Source organism: Cydia strobilella, chromosome 5 (assembly GCF_947568885.1).
Source record: "Cydia strobilella chromosome 5, ilCydStro3.1, whole genome shotgun sequence".
Lineage (NCBI taxonomy): Eukaryota > Metazoa > Arthropoda > Insecta > Lepidoptera > Tortricidae > Cydia > Cydia strobilella.
Window position 1 is genome coordinate 23,270,432 of NC_086045.1, and position 23,613 is coordinate 23,294,044.

Below are 23,613 nucleotides of genomic sequence, written 5' to 3' on the forward strand. Positions count from 1 at the left end.
ATCTTATATTTAATTTAATTTATTATTTAATTTAATTTCTTAACATATTTTAAAAATCCTTATTCTACTAAAATAAGAATCAAACTCATATGTTGCATATATATTTAGAATTGTCTTTCAAAGCTCTTCATTTTGATACCCCACTCGATAAGTTTGCAAGATTTTTTTTTCAAATGTCGCGCGTTATTGTGTATTAAGTGCGCCATGTTGATTTTATAATGACGTCACATAGCCTATGTCACCCGGGATGACGCAAGGATTCTAATGATATATCATACATCTAAATCGGTTAAGGAATTTAGAAGTTATGATGGAATAAAGAAACTCACATACAAACAATACACTCCTTTTTTTGGGCAGTCGTGTAAAAAAAATGAAATAAATTAATTTGTATTTGTTAGTATCTTAAAAGAAAGGAATAACGTAAAATGTTTGATTCTTTAATTTACAAAACACAAAATTAATTTAATATGAGATAGCGCATCGTCATCGTCACTGATGTGTTAACAATATGACTTGGAACTCCGGTAGCCGTTTAAAAAGTGTAAGAGTCTTACTGTAGATGTCGCTAGAGGCTAGAGCCTCCCTTATAGCTCATATATGGTGGAATTATACTGTACTAGTGGTCGTGGTTCAAGTCCCACCCAAGGCAGTGAATTTTTCCACTTTTAATTTGTTTCGTAAAAAAATTGTTTTTTCTTCGCAAGTGCGATGAAAAACATTGTGTGAAACTCCGGGGGTAAGAATATTGCAAACTCGGGTCTTGAATTACCAGTTACCACCCTCGTTTCCGAAATTTTACTCGCCCCCCTCTTTGCACATTGTACATCGATTACCATAATTTCGTGCCAAAATTACTCCCCTTCGCTACATAAGGATGACTCACGCTAGACCGGGCCGGGCCCGGGCCGAGGCGTCCCACAACTCAACTTCTATGACGGCTGATCGGTGATCACGTGGTGCTTTCCATAGTTTACACATGAAGCATAAGGACCCTTCTCTGGTAGAAAGACACAAATAGACTAATTACGAATTTAAAATCTTACTGATTATTCGATGTTGTCATTCATTCTTAAGGCCGTTCCATCGGTTTGCCACTGTCTTTGTCACATTTCGCAAGAAAGAACGGGAAAGAACATACGCGCCAAGTGTCAATTTTGATCGAATTTTGTCGGTTTTTATTTATTTTAAAAACGTTACCCTACAATATCGAAATTCTAAAGATATGAAATTACTATTTATGTTAAGATTGTTTTTTCTTCTTTTTTTATTTATAGTATCACATAATAGATAACCGAGTAAAGTAGGATTAAAAGTCCGAGTTAGACGTTACTTTGGGAAATAATATAGTCAAGAACTACATATATTTTTTCCACGTCTACGAATATCAACGCCTCCTAGAAAAACATGATCATATAGGGAGATTTTTCGCCTTCTGGCTCAGGGAACCGCCTTAAGCATACTTTCCACATTTTGGTCAGATATATATTTTTTATAATTATAATTATAATTTTTATTAATTTAATATTTATTTTAGCACTAGTCCTAGTTTTAAGTTTTAACTGCCATACCCATTCCTGGTCCATGTACATTTTACATGTTTTTAACATCTTGTAATTACCATGCATGGTGCAATAAAGAAATAAAGATTTCCATTCTTTCTGTATCAAGCAATATACCTTATATACCTACTTATTGCTTGACAAGTTTTCTTTAATATTGTAGTACATTGCTTTCAAGTCCGACTTTTGGTTTGATTGTAAAACACAAAATAAAAACAGTTTTTATATAATTTTTATTCGTTTTTAAGCAGCTCACACTTGTTGGTCTGTCCAAGCACACTACACTTACAGTGTCACTACGCGTGTATGATTCGGATCGGATACCACTGGTTTTTTACACAAACATATCACAGAATTCCACATTTGACAGTTTCTGTATACCTCACGATTGAAATTTTTGTATGAACACGAACAAGATGCATCTAACTGCGTCGAAATATCGGGAGCTCGAAAACAACACAAAAGGTAATCACGGTCCCAATCCCGGTCAATATAAGTTTAGTGAAACTAACCGTGAATCATTCAAACAGTATTCACTGGTCGTCCGCGACCACGACCAGTGAAACCTGCGTCGAAACGTCGGAATTCGGAAATAAAGGTACTTAATGTAAGCGACGTGAATTTGTTTTTGTATTTTTTATATTTTATTAAAAAGAGGGTGCTTTAAAGTCTGAGTAGTATGTGCCGGTTCTGGGGGTCCGAGGGGAAATACAATAGATACAAAAACCATAAGCGGGAAACAAAGTAAATTCGCGATAGACCCGGTTTGAAATATGTAATCTGACCTCTCTGTAAAATCTTCGCTGGTCTCAGGTGTTGTTCAGGTGTTAAATAATAGTGGACTGTAGTATTAACGCCGGTTTACTTTCCAAATTACAAAAAGAGAATTGTCGTTGGGAATCGAGAAGACAACGGTAAGTTTTTGAAAGCTCTAACTGTCAAAAGCTGCGAATGTAAAAATGCCATAGATAAATTTGAATAAACAGATTTGAATGATAATTGAATTTATACATATATCAATGAATATTTTATTAAAAAAATATACAATTTGGATGACATTAATTGTAACCTGTATAACTTAAAATCAAAATATCACGTAGTATTCGAAATATTTATTTGATATTGTAAAATGGTATTTAGGTAAGTAAAACGAGTTATCAGAAAAATGAAATGGAAAAATATACAAAAACAACCGAGATACCGAAATAGAATACCGGTTAATTTGTATGAAAAATATACCGGTATTCGATCCTGATTGTGAGATTATTTTATTACATGAAATTAGAACTATTTTTTCACCTCAGCAGCTCGAACAAGCCTATTTCGTCACTTCATGGAGTGAGGAAAGTGCGACTTTCCTCACTCCAGGGAGTGAAACAAAGTAGCTTTTTAATTTAGTGAAGGCCATGAACTGCCTCTTCATATTTCTATTACAAATTCTTTTTTTTTTCTCTGTATTATTCGAAATACATTTTAACCTTTAATATGCTCTCACTACGGAGGTGAAAATATTATATGTGCAACACGAGAGCAAAGTTATTTTACATCTCGTGTCGCTCGTGATTTAATTATAGAATCTTTCACTTACTCGGGACTCAAAATCAACACTCGCAAGAATAACCAACTTTCCTCTCTTGTTGCACAACTATTAATTGCAAACATTAATAACTTAACCTAACGAATATACGATCAAAAATGAGTCCATTTTTGACCGATTCTTAACACTCTCTCTCTCTCTCTAGGAGTCTACAGTATTCGTGTAGCGCCACCCCACACTCCCGATTGTCGGCGCTCGGCGGCTAGTCGACTCTATGGCCGCTGCTTGACCCACTTGACGCAACGTTAGCGCAACTGCGCAACGACGCCGTTTTCCATACTTCCCCCACAGCCTAATACTGAGCCAGAACCCTTTTATTTTGCTGTGACGCACACAGCATTTTTATATCAATACAATACAATAATAACATGTTTATATTTTTCTATATACTAATAATTTTCTATATTTTAAATTTTAATTAATTTTAATTTTTATGTTTCACCGCTTTTATGAGCCATGTTGCTTGATGAATAAAGTATATAATAATAATATATATGGAACGGTATTTCAATGTACTTTTTTCTTTCAACTTAAATTTTGTAAAAAAAATTGTTTTTAATTAATAATTAATTTTCTGTGTGTATTGTAGCAAATAAATAATCTATTTTATGATAGCCCTGACTAGAGTAGACCCAAAGCAAACGGACGACCGGGGTCGTAACACTTCTCATTCACGCTCGTGTGGTCGAAGGTAGGGTGAGAGAGATAGAGATATGACCCCGGTCGTCCGTTTGCTTTGGGTCTACTATAGATGCCGACGCTAGTGTGGGGTGGCTCTAACAGTATCAGTTTTTTGTAAATTAACCAGCGCCATTTTGTCTACATCTACAACTCGGCCATCTTGTCGAACTCGTATTTGGCGTCGATGTCCTTGGTGCGCGCGACGGCCGCGTAGTACTTGGCCGAGCGCCGCGCCGTGCGCGTGCGCGAGGGCGACGTGAAGTCCACGTGGTGCAGACCGAAGCGAGACCTGCCACAATGAGACCGTTATGATGCCAATTTAAAATTACACCTGACACCAAAAAGATATCTTTTTAGGGTTCCGTACCTCAAAAGGAAAAAACGGAACCCTTATAGGATCACTCGTGCGTCTGTCTGTCTGTCTGTCTGTCTGTCCGTCTTTCACAGCCTATTTTCTCCGAAACTACTGGACCAATTAAGTTGAGGTACACATTATGTAAGACGTAACGTAAACAAATGAATTTTAAAAATGGGGGGCCCGTAATAGATGGATACAGTTTAAGGAAAAAACGTCCCTCGAAAATCAAGAAAATTTGATTCTCGATCAGATGGCGCCACTACCTCTGGCCTACTCTCGCATAGATGGCGTTGACGGTTTCGTTTGTTATTTAACAATTTTAACGCATATCAAATCAATGAAAGAACATGGGTCAAAATCATATAAAAATAATTAATGCAAATAAAAAATCATTCAAGTTTTAATCGTGTGTCGATAGATGGCAGTGAATTTACTGTGGCTACAAAATTTACTATGACAGTACCGCTCTATCCTATTATATCCTCTTTGATCACTGTCATCTGTCTGGTTACTTTTGAAAACTCGCATCTCACTCAAGTTTGACAGTTTACTTTCTTCATAATAAAAAATGCTGTCATTACGGTTAAAAAGTTTCATGTTTATTAATTAGGTGTTGTAAAATCATGATTGTAGAGAACTAAATTTGTCCTCACCAAAAAGTTAAAAAAATCAGAGGAAGTGTGGTATGTTTCAACTAAATACGACGGTGATCGATCAATCAACAGTTACTAAGTGTGCAGGATTAGTCCTGCTGTCTCATGACTCATCCTGTATATTAAGAAGTGGAGGACCCGCGCGAAATCGCCTTTTCATACAAACGTAGTCATCATTTTCTTCTCTGGATATTAACTTTATTAAAAATATTTTGACACGATTTGTTATATATCAACCACAGCTATGGCCCCGGCTACGTTTTAATTTCTAAAAATTTTAATTTTTATAAAAGTAACCGAAACGCACGAGCGGAAAGATTATAAAAGTTATGAGCATTTAATTGCTACTGAGCTTTTTTCACCTCTAATTTTTATAATATTCAAAAAATGCAAAAATTGCAAATAATAACAAAACGTTTGGTTATTAAATATTTAGTTATTATACATCAAATTATGTAAAAATATTTTGCATTTGCATGCCTGGAGAGGCGGCCGTTTCCTTTCCTCTTAAGTACTCACTGGTATCCGTCCATCCACTCGAAGTTGTCCATAAGCGACCACGCGGTGTACCCCACCACCTGCACTCCGTCCTCTTCCATGGCCAGCAGCACCTGCACACGTTCCAAATTATAAGACAAGATAATCTTTATTGGGACAATACAGTTACACAGTACACACCAAACGTGTTTTTTTTGCCGTTTTTTGCGTAATGGTACGGAACCCTTCGTCCGCGAATCCGACTCGCACTTGGCCGGTTTTTTCATACTATACTGAACTACATGAGAATAACAGCGCCCTCTTGACAATGATCATATAAATTACTGGTCAGGCCTTTCCCAGGTTACTTATTGCCAAATCTTTCTATCAGACTTGAAATAGACGTCAATGAGCAAAAATCGCCCACACTGTTAACTGCTGTTAACTGACAGTGCGTAAACCTCATTACATTCGGCATAAGTTCCACCAACGGACTGTTAAGTGTTGCTGTTTCTTTACATCATACACTCATTTAACAATTATCATTTTTACATATCTGATCATTTTTGTTTCTGCTTAAATCTTTGTGTACGTACAATAAAATGATTTTTACTTTTTTTTTACTTTATAAGTACCTAAACATACAAATTACTTACAAACCTAAGAATGAAGAATGAGTAAAACTAACTAACAAATACAATACAGCCAAATAACACTAGACCCTACTCATAGTGTTGTGTTCCTGCCGATGAGTAAGGTTGCCAGAGCTCAACGAGGGAGAGGAGTGTTAGGGTCGGCAACGCGCATGTAACTCCTCTGGAGTTGCAGGCGTACATAGGCTACGGAGACTACTTAACATCAGGCGGGCCGTATGCTTGTTTGCCACCGACGTAGTATAAAAAAAATTACCCCCCACGTTGATAATGCCGGGCCAAATGTGCCAATAATATTGGCGGCATCATGTCGCTGAATGGCCAGTGAGATCTGTTGGACAAGGAAAGAACCAGAGCGAGGGTATGAAGGGTTGTACCTGCTCCAAGTAGTCCCTATAGTAGTCGACCCGGGGCTGGTCGTCCAGGTCCGTCCCGGAGTCCGACAGCCCGTTCTCCATGATGAAGATCCCCACGTCTCCGTATTGCTGCTTCACGTAGGAGAGCAGGGCGCGGAAACCCGGGGGATACACCTGGATGAACAAATAAGGCGGTCAACAACTTTTTGGTATTTACTATGGGTTCATCCATATATTACGTCACAGCAACAGGGTAGGGGGGAGGGGGGGGGTCATTCCAAGGGTGACAGTACTGTAATGAATGGATGACCCCTTTATAACCTATGACATTAAAAAAGGCGTCGAGCATGACCCCCAGCTTTTTAACTTTCGAAGGAATACTTGCAGTTTGTGAAGAAAAGCCAAAAAAATTAAATAAATGTATCTTTATTTCAGACCCATAAGTCCATATAATGGTTAGTTACATTAACTTAAAAGCTATAATCAGTTAAGTTATGTACCTACACTAAATATTTTCAAAGCGTACCAAGCGTATTGGGTTTAAAACTTTAAACCGTACCAATGAGGTTTTCGGAACTTACGAGTATGTACGATATATCATTAGAGTTAGATTAAGCTAAGTGATTTTGATAGCCCAGACTTGCGTTATTTTAAACGTCAAACTTCTATATAATTATGACGTATAAATAACACTTGCGCCACAGAAATACTTGCGCAATCTGTGCATGCTGTCAAATTTGCTGCCAACTTAGCTCGGTCTTACTCTAGATATTTACCAGTCGCTTTTCGGTGGACATAAACATCGTGTGAAACCGGTCTAATCCCAATAAGCTAGTTTCCCCTGTGTATGATAATCGTTTTCGTAAAAAAACTAGTACTTTGGCCATTTTGCGGGATTAGTTGCCAAGCGGACCTCAGGCTCCCATGAACCGTGTCAAAAGCCAAGACAACGAGAGGAATATGATGACGTGCTTACCGTAAACCAGGTAGACATGGTGGTGGGCCACTCCGGCCTGGCGCCCAGCGTGACGCCAAGCTCCTTCACCCCCTCGAATAGATAAGTACCGATCTCCTCGCCCGCGGCGGCGCGCCGCACCGTGCGCGTCGTGTAGTGATTCAGACCGAGGTAATCGTATGATCCTGTCACGTACGAATACTTGGTTTACTATTTCTGGCTTTCCATCAGAGAAAACTCCTTATGTTTCATGTGCATAAGGACCCTTTTCTGTTGTAAATAAAGGTTGTCATGCAAGGTACTTTTCAGCGGGGCGTAAGAGCGTTTTCACATTGTCCGATCCGATATCGGATGTAGGATCCGACATCCGCGTAGTCAGGCCGCGGGGGCGCGCCCGGGCGCCGTCTTTACACTACAACAAGCATTATACCTATACACAAACAAATATTATCGGTCCGACAGCCGACGGGGGGCTCCGACATGGCTGAATTTATCGGAAGCGCCATTCCGATATTCGATGTCGGAAGGTGCCTATGAGAAAAAGGCGGACTTGATGCCATATGGCCCATATATATGGCATCAAGTCTGCCTTTTTTGTGTTATTTATAGTTTTTTAGTAATAATGTTTGATTAATAAATACAGATAAACACATAATTATATATATATTATATTTTACTTTCTTCCGACATCTGATGTCGGATCGGACAATGTGAAAACGCTTTTAGGTACAAATAATTCATGTTCTCCATATTAATATCTACTTTCTGTGTTTTCATTGCATTAGCCCTTGATCCATCCTTCCGTCTTGATCCGTCTTGCTGGACTCACCCCTAATCAGCTGGATCTCCTCCTGCGTGAAGGGGGGCAGCCTGGAGCGCGGCTCGCCTTCTTCTGCGCTCTTCTGTGCTATGTAGCGCTCCAGCGCCGGCGGCCAGCCCCCCGTCGCAGAGAAGATGGGATAACAGTACCGATCGATCTAAGATAAATACAAACACATACGAACTGAAATAATTATTCCTAGTCTGACTAGAGCTCATAAATGTATTAATGCTATGTGTACACATGGACCCGGGTATGTCCTTAAAGGACCCGGGTATGTCCTTAAACTACGTCCAAAAGAGAGGTATGGGCACTGTGAATGACATCTCGCTTTGTGTGGTAGGGCACAGGACAGCGGATGTCATTCCAGATCTAGAGCAGAGCCCAACTGGGGAGGTACCTCCACCTTACAGAAAACCGCAGCCAAATAACACTAGACCCTACTAATAGTGTTGTGTTCCTGCCGGTGAGTAAGGTTGCCAGAGCTCGAGGGAGAGGAGTGTTAGGGTCGGCAACGCGCATGTAACTCCTCTGGAGTTGCAGGCGTACATAGGCTACGGAGACTGCTTAACATCAGGCGGGCCGTATGCTTGTTTGCCACCGACGTAGTATAAAAAAAAATATGTGATATAAAAGCGCCTGGATAAAATCTCATTCATTTTCTAATTTCCACCCCCCTTTTCACCCTCTTCAGGGATGACTTCCGGCATAAATTCGAGCGTTCTTCCCCTTACCGAAATGGCTTTAACGAGTTCCGTGAGCTCGGTGTCCGCTTCCGTCTCAGGCTCGAACCACATCATGTGGTTGGTCAGCGACACCTGCCCTGTTAATAAATACTACATTGTTAACTAAGGGATGAAAGGCACTCACTTCTGCCGAGGTATTTTGGCGCTCGAACGCAGTGAGTGAGTGTGAGTGTGAGTGAGTAAAGCAATAAAGATTTTTATTATTTATTTTATTATATATCTTACATTTTATTTTCTTCCGACATCCGATATTGGATCGGACAATGTGAAAACGCTCTAACGGACAGAAAAATCATACCAATCACGGTACATTCACCTGCAATAATATGTTACTCAACGAAGGCCGCAAAAATATGTGACACGATCTTATTGTAGAGCCATAAGAGCGTGTCACATATTTTTGCGGCCTTCGAAGAGTAACATATGATTGCAAGTGATTGCACTTTTAACTTTTAACCGGCTTTAAAACCCTACTCGATTCGTGGAGGTTTTTTATTTGTTCTCTAAGTTTCTTGAACACAGCTGGACAGATTCTGACTAGAAAATTTAACTTTTCAAACAAAAATAAGTCTCCAAAACGGTCCACAGTGGACACGGTGGACTTCTTTTTGTTTGAAAACTTATACTTTCTAGTCAGAATCTGTTCTAGATCCGATTATAGGGAGCGTGCTTGAACTATTGGAGGCAGCACAGGAGCCGTCAGAAGTTTCGCGCGAGGCGTATCTAAATGTGAAGTTTATGCGTCCGATGTAATGTAACCCATAATATAAGATGGCAGAACCTACTATATGCACAAGAAAACGTACGAGAACGGTAGATGGCAAGACTTGCATTGGCAATGTACATGTACATGACAGACCACAAGATGGCAGACCCTCCAACGCTCACCTTCGAAGTAAGACAGTAACTCGTGCATTTGTCAGAAAGTACATTGGTGAAGTGGGAACATTCAATGCTAAAGTAAAGAAACATATTCAATCCTTAGAGTTTTGAATGATTCACGGTTAGTTTCACTAGACTTATATTGACCGGGATATAGACCGTGATTACCTTTTGTATTATTTGTGAGCTCCCGATATTTCGACGCAGTTACATGCATCCCGTGAACATGATGCATGTAACTGCGTCGAAATATCGGGAGCTCACAAATAATACAAAAGGTAATCACGGTCTATGTCCCGGTCAATATAAGTATATTCAATCCTTTTGTGAAGTCTTAGCTACATACACGGTGTTATTTGAGCCACTGAAAACCTGAGACACCCAAATAGATTTTTATTTATTTTGAACCCATCTTGAGTATTTATTCTTTAATCCGATAATAACTTAAAAAATATTCGTTGTTTAGTTTGCTTAACAATTCTATTCGATTGGCAATTCTACACAAAATGCTTTGTCGTTTCAGTGACTTCAAACAATTTCTAGTTACCATCGTGAACACTGTTATTGCTGTTAACTGACCATTTGCATACCTTACTGCAACGAGATAAGGATTAATTGACAAACAATGTATCAAATGCTTATTGATATTTTATTTTATTTTTATTTTTATTTGTATATTGTTGCATTACAAACTGGGCATGTGAAAATAATAAAAGAATACCCCCGAATAGAATTAAAATATAGCGCAATCGATTCTGCTGTCGATTCTGAACAGTTTTTAGGTTTTCAGTGGGTCGTGAAACACCGTGTATAGTATGTAGTTTAAACTAAATTACTTTATGAATTGATTTGTTTTTAGAACCGAACGTAGGTATAGAGTAGGTACGCCTCGAAGAATTGCGTTCTGGTTAGAACTATAGATACATTTGGACTCCGTCACTATTTTAAACTGGGGCAGGTTGGGTACAAGATCCTTCTTCATTCGCCGGTACCCCATTACCGAAGATCGTGACATCGTGACCACTTGGTTTGGCAGTTCTGTGATTTGTCTCCATCGGTCTCGATCTAGTAGCCGTCACTGCTTTATAGTTTGCCTTAGGCCTTCTGGACTTGGTCAGAACATCTAGTTGGTGGTCTGAGATCTTTCGCCTTCCACTTTACCGAGCACCATCACTTTTTCTACGCTTGATATATGTGCAGTAAAGCTACTGTGGCTACATACCTTGATATTTAGGCTTGAACTCTTTCTCATACAGCCTGTAGGCCTTCGCGTGCGCAAGCAACACATGCTTCGTGCACAGATACGACCCGCGCCCCTCGGACTCCAGCCCCGGAGCAAGGGCGTCATTGTACCTGGAAAATATATAAGTACAGTTAGCAGCAGAAGTTGCTAAACGGGCGAGGTGTTCAAAATTGCCTTGGCACGCTCTTATTCTCTTAATCGAGCGTTTTCACGTTGTCCGATCCGATATCGGATGTCGGAAGGTAGTAAAATGTAAGATATGTGTTTTTTCTGTATTTATTTATGCATTAAATAAATCATTATTACTAAAAACTGATAAATAATGCAAAAAGGCGAACGTAATGCCAATGACAGCACTCTCCTGCAGCTGTTTTTGTCATAGGCGCCTTCCGACATCCGATATCGGAAAGGCGCTTCCGATAAATTAAGCCATGTCGGAGCCCCCCGTCAGCTGTCGGACCGATAATATTTGTTTGTGTGCGTACCTATGTGTAGGCATAATGCTTGTTGTAGTGTGCGTGACCGCTAAATACGGCGCCCGGGCGCGCCCGCGCGGCCTGACTACGCGGATGTCGGATCCTACATCCGATATCGGATCGGACAATGTGAAAACGCTCTAACGTCGCGTCAACTGCTTAGCAACTTCTGCTGGGGACTTTACCTAATAGTCTGTTTTTCTTATGGATATAGCAGGGAATCAAGCAGATGAATCGCAAGGGACAAAGGGATTACAAGCTACAAGCTTTTGAGAAACGGGCCCCTGGTGGTGAGCAATGATCGCCGCCCATGGACACCTGCAATACCGCATGGGATGCAAGTGCATTGCCGGCCAATTTTGTTGAAAGTTAGAAGGTTGTATCCGGCTGGATATACCGTGGCCTTCCAGTCAAGTTATAAAATATTTACCTATCTTATTTAATCTTATTTCTGGAAGAGATGGCTCTTTAACGATAAGGCCTTTTGTTTACCTCTGTCTTTATGTATTATGTGTGTTTCCTTGTAAATTTATTTTGAGGTCGTGCAATAAAGAGGATTTGTATTTAATAAAATTTCAAAGCAACTCGTATTTCACATCATCTCTATTTTCGACTTCAACTGCCGACTAGTTGCAGACCATTCTCAAAATTTCAGAAAAATTCTGGAGACATGAGAAAATTCTCATGCTAGATTTCACTTAGAAATTCCAGTTCAGATTAGGAATTATTTTACTAGTCCATGTTCTTAAGAGGGTATCGTCCGTCCAGTGGCGCCCTAGTAGTAGCCGGTCGATCCAGACTGGATATATTATACTGTCAAACCTGACATACCCAATGTCGCAGATGGCTGTGGGCTCGTTGAAGGTGACCCAGGTGTTGACGCGATCCCCGTACAGGTCGTAGATCACACGAGCGTAGTCCGCGAACCACTCCGAGATCAACGGGTTGGTCCAGCCTCCTGGAAATAACATTTTATTAGTAGCTGTAGGCGATGGTTCCTTATTTCGTGTCTAATTTAAGTTTATTAGGTATAATCCTGATCATTTAAAAATATATTCATATTCAAATTCATATTATTATTCACTAAATATATACAACAAACTTTTCACTATTTCTAATTATACACAATATATTATATGTAATTTTAGTTTTAAGAAAGCCAAAGATTTGGTTGACCCAGCAAACAGCCTGCTGACGAGAACCGCCCACTTGTGCCCCCCGAGCCGGTCGCGCCCGTTTCCGATCATGCAGCACCAGCACAGCATGTGGACACCGCTACCAGCATCAAGGAGTTGGAGAATTGCTGGCACAATTTCTGAAGAAAGAAGCCAACATGACCCTGGTCACCGGAGCTGTGCAGCCGCGAGAAGTCAAAAAGCCAGCAGCGGCCGAGCCCCATTTTAAACGTGATAAAAACGATGACAAAAGTCGTTATACGCACCACGTACTTGCTACCAGTACACACGAACAGATCATATTTCGTGCTCATTTTGTAAGAAAGGCGAACGTTCACTACCCGAATGTCGCGTGTTTAAACGTGCGATACACAGAGATAAATGGAAATTACTTAAAACACAAAGACTGTGTCTTACATTATGAATATTATGATACAAATGTGCTAAGTTGACCATCACATATTCGGCGATATTGTGTGCGCACGAGCAAAAGCGAGTGCGCCACAAGAAAGCCGCGTACCTATACATATAATGGTCACAGGCACACGTGGCCTGATTTATATAACTCGCTTTTAGGTATAATGTTGAGATTACGCGAGGAGTTCATCATTATTGGTGATATTAAGGGCATATTTTTATACGTATTAAAATTAGTCCAGAAGATCAACATGTTTTTCGATTTCTATGGTAAGCGTTAGCCACTGATCCGATTAAAACATATGTGATGCAAAGCCTTATTTTCGGTGCAAATTGCGCGCCTTTTATCGCGCAACATATAACATGTCCGTCTTTGGGTTACAAACTTACATATGTGTACCAAATTTCAACTTAATTGGTCCAGTAGTTTTGGAGAAAATGGGCTGTGACAGACGGACAGACAGACAGACAGACAGACGCACGAGTGATCCTATAAGGGTTCCGTTTTTTCCTTTTGAGGTACGGAGCCCTAAAAAATAAAAACGCACTTAAATACGAAGACCAGTATCCCGAAGATGTTCAAGTGATTATAAATTCGCATTATATGGACGATTGTTATTATTCCACAGATAGTGAGGAAAATGTTATTCAGTTAAAGATACCTATTACGTACATACATACTGCATACATAGCAAGGGCGGCTTCGAGATACGTAGTTGGTATAGCAACAGCAAAACGGTTTTGAACGCGTTACCGGCCACGGCGCTGGCTCAGTCAGCTGTTCAGTTCAAGGACGGAGCTACGAATATGACTGAGCGCGCTCTCGGTTTAATGTGGCATCCTGCTGACGACACCTTTCTGGGCAGATCTCGCCCGAGCTAAAATGCTAAGCATTATTATGTCAATTTATGACTTGCATAGTTTTCTCACTCCGTTTGTTATAAAGGATTAAATTTTATTTCAAGACTGGAAGTGCCACATCCGGCCTGAAGAACATACTCGTTGGAAGGTTTGGCTCGACGAGTTGACACAGCTGGAGTCGCTGCGTATACCGCGCTGGCAACTGGACGCCGCGCCGGCGTGCTATGACTCACCGCCTACGCCTATCTGCGTCTTGCGAGAAGATAATGGATATACAGATTTTTTGTGATGCATCGATTAAAGCCTACGCTACGGTAATACATATATGGGCGTTTTACGCGTGCTGATGGTTTCGTACTAGTATGTTTGGCTGCTAGTAAAAGCCTCGTAAGTCCTTTACGTCCGATTTCGGTCCCGAGACTCGAAGTACAGGGATGTCTTCTTGGGACACGGTTGGCAAAGACTTGCCACTGAGCAAAAGAATCTGGTGCCCAGTAAGCGATATTTTGGACAGATTCCAGTACTGTCTTACAATGGGTAAGAAGTGACCCCAGGAGCTACAAGCCTTACGTTGCTCATATTAGGCTTGGGGAGATCGATGAGCTGACTAATGTCAATGAATGGCATTACGTGCCATCTCGTTTGAACATAGCTGACATTGCTACCAAGACGGATAACCCTCCGCTGGACTACAGTGACGCGTGATTTCAAGGCCCTGTATTCCTGCGTCAACCCGAAGATCACTGGCCCAAGGACTTGAAGAATACGAAGATCATCGAAGAGGCTACCTGTGAAAAAAGAAGTGTTAATGTGGTCAGTACACTTCAAATACACTTACCTGTATCCGATGAAGGACGTTTCTCCAGCTGGATCCGACGTACGCACTGCTGCAAGAGTTTTATATTTATAAAAATATGCAGTAGACAGAAGTCGAACTCGGCGCCGTCGAATGGACAGAAACGGCTTTGGACAGCGTAACATGGCGGCGGTCTTTGGTGTCGGAGGCCAAGATCCACTTCTGGTCGTCGCGCCACAGCAGTGGAGTGGAGAAGTGGAAGTATGTAGACAGAAGTGTCAAGAAAGAAGACTAAATCAAAGAAGAAAGACACAATACAGCTCGATTCTATGTACATTGATGAAGAGGGCAGAAAAACATATAATAAAAACCGGCCAAGTGCGAGTCGGACTCGCGCACGAAGGATTCCGTACCATTTCGGAAATAAACAGCAAAGAAATCACGTTTGTTGTATGGGAGACCCATTTAAATATTTATATTATTCTGTTTTTAGTATTTGTTGTTATAGCGGCAACAGAAATACATCATCTGTGAAAATTTCAACTGTCTAGCTATCACGGTTCATGAGATACAGCCTGGTGACAGACGGACAGACGGACAGACGGACAGCGGAGTCTTAGTAATACGGTCCCGTTTGTACCCTTTGGGTACGGAACCCTAAAAAAGTGTCAAAGTGATACCTTTGCTGCCGAGATTGCCTGTGTATGTGTGCAACACAAGGTAAACCGCTGCCGTCAAACAGTCGTCTACTAAAAGTGACTCCATATTTAAACGACGATGGAATCCTTCGTGTTGGCGGCCGCATAGATCAAACTGCAGGGGTAGAACTGTCAACTACACGACCACCGATCCTGGATGGAAAACACAGAACCACTCGGTTGTTGGTTGAATAGGTACTACCACCGACGTGCCATGCACGTGGCGAATGAACATGTCGTCGATGAACTGCGTCAGTCTTACTGGATCGTGAATCTGCGTCCGACTGTACGCAGCGTCGCCGCGCAATGTTTGTTTTGCCGCTAATACCGACGCGCTCGACCGCAGCCTCAGAGAATGGGTAATTTACCTGCCGCGCGGTTACAGTACAGTCGTAGGCCATTTTCATACACAGGAGTTGATTTTTTCGGCCGAGAAAAGATATGACATGCTCTTTACATGTCTCACTGTGCGAGCCAATTCACATCGAGATCACAAAATCACTGAGCACGGACTGCAATTATGGCGCTCATACGTATGTCTGCTCGCCGTGGCACCCCGCTGGTTCTATTTTCAGATAATGGCACAAATCTACGGGAACCGACAACGAGCTGAAGACGAGTCTTCTGCAACAACTGAACGTAGACAAACTGCGCGAAGATGGAGTCGTCCGAGGTATTAAATGGCGATTCATCACGCGAGCACTATATTTTCACTTCAAAAACCTAGTTTTTATCCATCTTCAACGTGCGTATCTTACAGTAGCATTTGTCTGGTCTTTATCCACGTCCTGGAGAGGTTGAGGATTATCCCAATGGTACAAAGTGACCACAGGCTCAATACCTTTCTCTGGCAGTCCATCTATCAGGTCCCTTTAGATAAGTTCTTAAGATCTTTCAGATTAGTTTAGTCTAGTAGTATTTGGCTGAACCTGACGTTTTACCTGAGGACTTGTCTTCATTCTAATATTACATCTATGAGGTCCCCGTATCTCTATGGTCTTTTTCCAAAAAACATGCCACCGCTTCGCTGGAAATCAACCCCAAGGATCTCCACAACGATTGGTCATGTGATGTCCTCGTACTAAGGAAGATGATTTTAGTCGTAAGCAAAAAATCCTGAAAAGTCTTTGCCAAGTGCCCAATGGTAAAAGGGTGACCATAGGCTCTAAGCCTTTCTCCAGCATTTCGTCTATCTGGTCCCTATTGTCATGTTTTAGAGATCTTAAGAAAAGAAAAGCTTGTCTTTGCTCTTACCCAAGTCCTGAAGAGGTTGAGGCAGATCCCAGTGATATAAGGTCACCACGGGCTCAATGCCATTCCCCAGCAGCCCGTCGATCAGGTCGCCGTAGTACCGCGCGCCGTCCTCGCTCACGCGGTTCGGGAAACCGGTCGGCAGCACCCGCGGCCAGGATATCGAGAATCTGAGGATGTTCGACAAATAGGAGACAAAAAATTTGGTTAGTTTTATAGGTTCATAGGTGTGTGTGTGTGTGTGTGTGTGTGTGTGTGTGTGTGTGTGTGTGTGTGTGTGTGTGTGTGTGTGTGTGTGTGTGTGTGTGTGTGTGCGCGTGTGCGCGCGCGTGCGTGCGTGTGTGTGTGTGTGTGTGTGTGTGTCTGTGTGTGTGTGTGTAGGGGGTGTGTATACAATACCGTTGGGAGTTTCAAGCGTTAAAAGGCATTATAGTATTCATGATACCGTTTAATATCATGCCCATGTAAATACTTACTTTGCTATTATGTTTTTGTTATTTTCATTCCACTCTTTAAAACGTTTTCTATATAATATTCACTAAAATATACATATAAATTTTTAAAAAAAATTCAGTTAAATCGTGGTTTCCTAAAACCACACAATTTTTTTTAATAGTAAGTATTTATATGTTCACGTTTACTATCAACCGATAATGATAATTTTCCGTTCTGTCGTGACAAACTCTCACGACCCTCGTGATGAATTGGACTTTTGTTCACATACACAATTTTTCAGTTCTCTGTCAAATTTGAGACTCCTGTATTAAAGTTTTTATCTACCTGTAGAAGTCCACATTAAGGTCCTCGAGCAGCTGAATATCATCCCTCCACTTGTGGTAGGAGTCGCAGGCCACGTCGCCGTTGCTCCGGTCGCCGATGGCCTCGGGCCTGGAGTGCACGAACCGGTCCCAGATGCTCTCGCCCTTGTCTGGAAGAACGCTTGCGATTTTGATCGAGCATTAAATATTTCTCATTTAAATTCATCACTTCAACGTAAATTCCACCAGGTAAAACCTCAAAATTTATAATATATCACGAGCTGAAAATTTACTTACCGCTGGCGTTCCACCCGCCCTCAATTTGGTAGGAGGCGGTGGCGGTGCCGAACTTGAAGCCGTCGGGGAAGCACCGCTCCGCCGCCGCGACACACAGCACCGCACTGTACACAAGTTACTAATGTTACTATTGTCATCGTGAGGCCTTTGTAATGTTGTCACACGAGTCGGGACGAGTGGGACAGCATACGATCTCCCTTAGTCCAGACGGGACCTCGGGTTGTCTCTCGACATTTAGGTAGCTCAGGGATGAGAGGGCAGAGGGGTGAATAAAAAGAAGCACTTTTATTTATCACTATACAATCTACGGTCTTTTATGCCGGTTTATTAGAGTTAAACTTACGCTATGACCTATGCTATTATCCCTTATCCAGGAAGTTATTAGTGACGGGCGCGAGTTAATTCCTACTCTATTCGCGACAACTATGCGGAGTTGTGCTGACCCTTGGGACGGTCGTCAGGGTCAGGCTGACAGTATACGGAAAGGGGATATGAATTACCGAAGGGTAATAGCGTGTCTGACGCGTATCCACACGCCGCACCAGGTAGGTAGGTAGGTTTGGCGGGACCTTTTTTCTTAAATATCTCGTTTTAGGGATAGATATACCGATTTCTAATAATAGTTTACGGAGGTACACTACAATTACATACATTTCGCGTGAAATAATGCAAGATATCATAGGTCCACCCGCCAACCTGACGTCAGGATGGCGGGTGGACCTTGTTTTGAGCCTAGCTCGTTTTAGGGATAGATATACCGATTTCTAATAAAAGTTTACAGAGGTACACTAAAGGTACACTATAAATACATACATATACATTTACATTTCGCGTGAAATAATACAAGACTTCATAGGTCCACTCCACCCTCCACCCGCCAACCTGACGTCAGGATGGCGGGTGGACCTTTTTTGTTAAATATCTCGTTTTATAGAGATGTACACTGGTTTTTATTAAAGGTACACTGAAGTTACAAAGAGGTCCCGCCATCCTGACGCTCACCAGAAATAGCTTCGCGGCTTTGAGTATATGCGGGGCTCCGTCTAGTTAAGATCTGAAGAAAATGTTTTGGAAACCAGAAGTCGTGATATTAAATAAAATAATCAGTTTCGTACGGTACTCTTTAAACTAAGGTCAACTAAACGTACAAATGTCCTTAGAAATCTCGCAATTTATACATTTTAAACCAGCGGTTCCTAACCTGGGGGTGATTACCCCCGTGGGGGTAAAACTGGCATTTTACGGGGGTACCTATCTATAAGAAAAAATATTGATGATTATGGAGGAGGGATAAAATCGAGTTCCCTAGTTAGTCAAAGGGGTCACAGTACTAAAAAGGTTGGGAACCACTGTTTTAAACTTAGTTCAAATGGACGTAGAAAAAAAGTTCGTTAGTATTTTCGTGCACTATATCCGCTAGATTTATCATTTGTTGTGAGGTTTTTCCAAAATGCCAATCTGTTTTAAGGCATTATATTAGAAAGTGTTTTTTGAATGTTAATATATAATATCTTACATAATTTTGTTTTGACGACCGGTATGGCCTAGTGGGTAGTGAGGTAGTGACCCTGCCTGTGAAGCCGATGGTCCTGGGTTCGAATCCCGGTAAGGGCATTTATTTGTATGATGAGCACAGATATTTGTTCCTGAGTCATGGGTGTTTTCTATGTATTTAAGTATTTATATATTATACTAGCTGTTGCCCGCGACTTCGTACGCGTGGATTTGTATGTTGGTGGTTATATATTCTACATGAGCCTAATATAGAACATTATGCAGCAAAATATATCAGTAGGGACGGTTAATCATTTTATAATTATACAACGCATGAAATTTCTCTTTCACAAACTACGAAGTTTCAAGACCCTAACTGAAAAAAAATTGTTCCTGATATAATCCCTCTCGACCCTCTTAGAAGATTTACAAGTCCACTATTTAAAAAAAAAAACGCTCCCGAAACTATTAATACAAACTTATCAAAAACGGTGTAAGTAATCAATTTTCGTCTATTTTAATATAATGCCCTTTTTACCAAGTTTCAAGTTCCTAGCTTAAAAGAAAATTTGTACCACATATAAACTTACATCCCCTTTTTAACCCCTTTAGGGGTTGAATTTTTAAGAACGTTGAAAAACTTTTTTGGAATCTTATACAATGCCTTTCTAAGAAGTTTCAAAGCATTAGTAATAGATTCACTTTGAACCCCTTTTTAACCCTTTTAGGGGATGAATATTTAAAAACGCTTAAATTACTTTTCTTGTATTTATACAAAGATTCAATTCCCGCACTCAAAAAAATATTTGATCTCCATACAAACTTTCAACCCCATTTTTACCACCTTGGGGGATGAATTTTCAATAATGCTGAAATAAGTTTTTTTCTCTTTTAATTATATATATTTATATGAAGTTTCAAGTACCTAGCTTAAAATAAAATTAGGACCACGACAAAATTTCAACCCCTTTTTAACCACTTTAGGGGATGAGTTTTTAAACACGCTGAAATCACTTTTCTTGTATTCTAATAGCATGCCTTTATGCAAAGATTCAAGTCGCGCACTTAAAAAAATGTTTGACTTCCATACAAACTTTCTACCCCTTTTTCACCACCTTAAGGGATGAATTTTCAAAAACGCTGAAATTACTTTTCTAGTATTTTAATAATATGCCTTTCTACAAAGTTTCAAGTCCCGCACTCAAAAAAAATTATGGTCTCCATACAAACTTTCAATCCCTTTTTCAGCACCTTAGGGGATGAATTTTGAAAAACCCCTTCTTAGTGGATACTAACGTCATAAAAGCTATCTATTGTGAAAAATTCAGCTCTCTAGGTCCAACGGTTTGGGCTGGGCGTTGATTTAAGTGAGTCAGTCAGTCAGTCAGTTCGTCAGGACTTTTACGTTTATATATATAGATAGATATATCGTTGTCTAAGTACCCATAACACAAGCCTTCTTGGGCTTACCGTGGGACTTAGTCAATCTGTGTAAAAGAATGTCCTACCTATAAAATTTATTTATTTATTTATAATTTAAAAAAAATCTTATACATTAAATTAGAAAACAAACCATATGTAGGTACATTATTTTATTATTATTTATTTTATGCAGTTTAATGTAGGTAGTAATTTTGAAGGATTTATATTCAATACCAGCTCAATGTACCTATTAGTACCTAATATATTATTAAAAACTGTTTACTTCATTAACAAAAATTTGTATATTTTCTATTATATTTTATACATATGAAATCAAATCAATTTGGTCAGTTGGATTTGTGTAAGTATGTACTAAATAAGCCATATTTAATAGTGGTAGAGAATGCCTCATGGCATTAAGTTAGCCTATTATACATTAAGTTATTATTTTTAATGCAATAAAATAAAAATAATTAAATACTTACCCGAAAATTACCGCCTTCATGCAATCCATGTCTCGACTGATCACCGCGAACTAACACGTGTTACCTTATTATAACGAAAACTAGCCGAGCGACCCGCCCTAGCTTCGCACGGGTTACACAAAATCTTAACAAGTTATTCATTTAAACCTTCCTTTAGAATCACTCTATTGATAGGTGAAGGCAGCATAAAAATCTGTTCAGTAAATTATGTTTTAACAAGCTTCTGCTTGCAGACGTTTCTACGTCTGCGAACGATGCTATTCCAGAGGCCTTTTCGCCATCTGTATGATCAATATGACCTCGGTCTCTTTAAAACAAGAGTGAATAGGCTGTTACTGAACCGGTCAGCTCCATCTTAGGCCCTGTCTTCACTTTCCATCAGGTGTGACTAGGGCCAATCGCCGATCAGTTTATAAAAAAAAAAAAAAAGTCACCCAAGGCAGTAATCCACTTTTAAATGTATTCTAAGCTTAATCTGTTCAGTAGTTTTTGAGTTTATCGTAAACATACATGTATACATATTACATACAGAATACAGACGGACGCGGAGAGGGACTTTGTTTTATAAGGTTACGTGTAGCGTGTAGTAAAGAGGATATAATAAGATAGAGCGGTACTGTCATTGTAAATTTTGTAATCACTGTCAATTCACTGCCATCTATCGACATACTTTAAAACTAAAAATGAAGATTTATAAAATTACGTTAAAATGATTTAAATATGGGTAAATGATTTTTTTATTTGCATTGATAATTTTTATCTGATTTTGACCCATGTTCTTTCACTGATATGCGTTAAAATTATAAATAACAAACGAAACCCTCAACGCCCTCTATACGAGAGTAGGCCAAAACTAGTGGCGCCATCTGATCGAGAATCAAATTTTCGTGATTTTCGAGGCACGTTTTTTCCTTAGACTGTATCCATCTATTACGGAGTTATATCTATCTTTGCGTGTAGTGATACAGCGACACGTGTATAGTATAACATATGTTCAATTAATTGAATGTAAATAATGACAAAATAAATACTGCAGTGCCTCCACCATGTTCGCGGAAGCCAGAATCCCTGACTTCTTCGCAGTGGTACGCGCGCGTATTGCTTCTTTTTGGGAGGGGATGCGCCGCTCGCAAAACACCATCCTTATGTCGGTGTATCGCAACGCAACATTAGTTGTGATATGTTTAGGCACTGGCTTTCCGTGCACCAAAACGGGAACAAAAAATAGTGTAATACTATTTTAATCGTTTAACTTTTATTTTAAATGTTTTGTTTTTAGTTAAGTATTCCTTTAGGCATTGTAACTTTTAAATTGTATGTTGATAACTTGATATGGGTGTACAACAGTACGTGTTGCCTGAAATAAAACTTTATTTATTTTATTTTTATTTATTTTTAAAATATAATAGCTAGTTAGGTACCTACTTTTTGGCCCAGTTAAATTAAGGGTTTCACCTCGGAATGAGAGATAATAAGCTGGAAACTCGTATACGCCTTCGTTATCCATACAACAAACGTGATTTTTTTTGCCGTTTCTTTGCGTAATGGTACGGAATCCTTCGTGCGCGAGCCCGACTCGCACTTGGCCGGTTTTTTTACCTAAGATTTCTTTGTTTTGCAAATTAACTATTTTCTGTCTGGTAAGTAAGTAAATAAATAATGTAAAAATATACATTGCATTATCAAAAAATCTGTTAATTCATTAAAATTACTGACATTTTCGTATTCTGGTTGCATTCCTGACAAACGACCAAAATTCCTGACATGTTAGGAAAATTCCTGACGTCTGGTAACCCTACCCTCGCCCCTTAGTAAACGCCCGTAGTATATTGCCAAGACTGAACCCCCTCATCCCGCCTAAACGGGTCACGTAGTATGAGTACGTTCCCTAATGTGTTTATTTTAATTTGAATAACACTGGGGGTCGAGTTGCACCACGTCCGTAGGAATTACCCACCGCTACCCTACACGTGACCCCTGGGTGGTGCTAAAAGTGCAACAATCTGGCAACCGTACTGTCTTCCAGAAGATCTCACGGTTCTTACTACACTGTTCTACCAAAGATGCCTCGCTATGCTCAGAAAAATCGAATGCGTTACCAAATGCCTATATACTACCAGCACTGCACAGTCTGCTCTTTAAATATAGAAGGCATAAGCCCAGCTAAGTCCGAATGCATGCACAGGATTGCCATAGACTATAAAATCGACGTCATTTTGCTCCAAGAGACTCACGCAGCTGACCCCACACAACTCGCTAGAAGGGGTTGGGGGGGGGGGGGGGGGGGGGAAGTATCCCTGGCTTCCTGCTACCGTCTTATACTACCACCACCCTAAATAAGGTACGGCTATATACATACGTGACAACCTTCTACCATCGGCCACAATAATATGCAACTCCATAAACGATGTGAATACCGCAATTACAACAGTACAAGTGGGAGAAACGAAGATATGCAATATCTACAAAACACCGAATAGTTCATGGCCCCAACCTGCAC

General features: G+C 40.3%; 1 protein-coding gene across 1 annotated transcript; it reads right to left on the reverse strand.

The window, feature by feature from the left end:
• Positions 1-3,969: 3,969 nt before the first annotated feature.
• LOC134741730 (myrosinase 1-like) lies at positions 3,970-17,827 on the reverse strand (the record flags this gene model as incomplete). The annotated part of the gene is made up of 11 exons (XM_063674621.1): positions 3,970-4,129; positions 5,371-5,462; positions 6,359-6,511; positions 7,314-7,477; positions 8,122-8,269; positions 8,847-8,935; positions 10,963-11,093; positions 12,291-12,417; positions 16,661-16,827; positions 17,438-17,585; positions 17,713-17,827. Coding segments are annotated over 11 exons (1,479 nt in total), but the record flags the coding sequence as incomplete, so codon positions are not given.
• Positions 17,828-23,613: the final 5,786 nt, after the last annotated feature.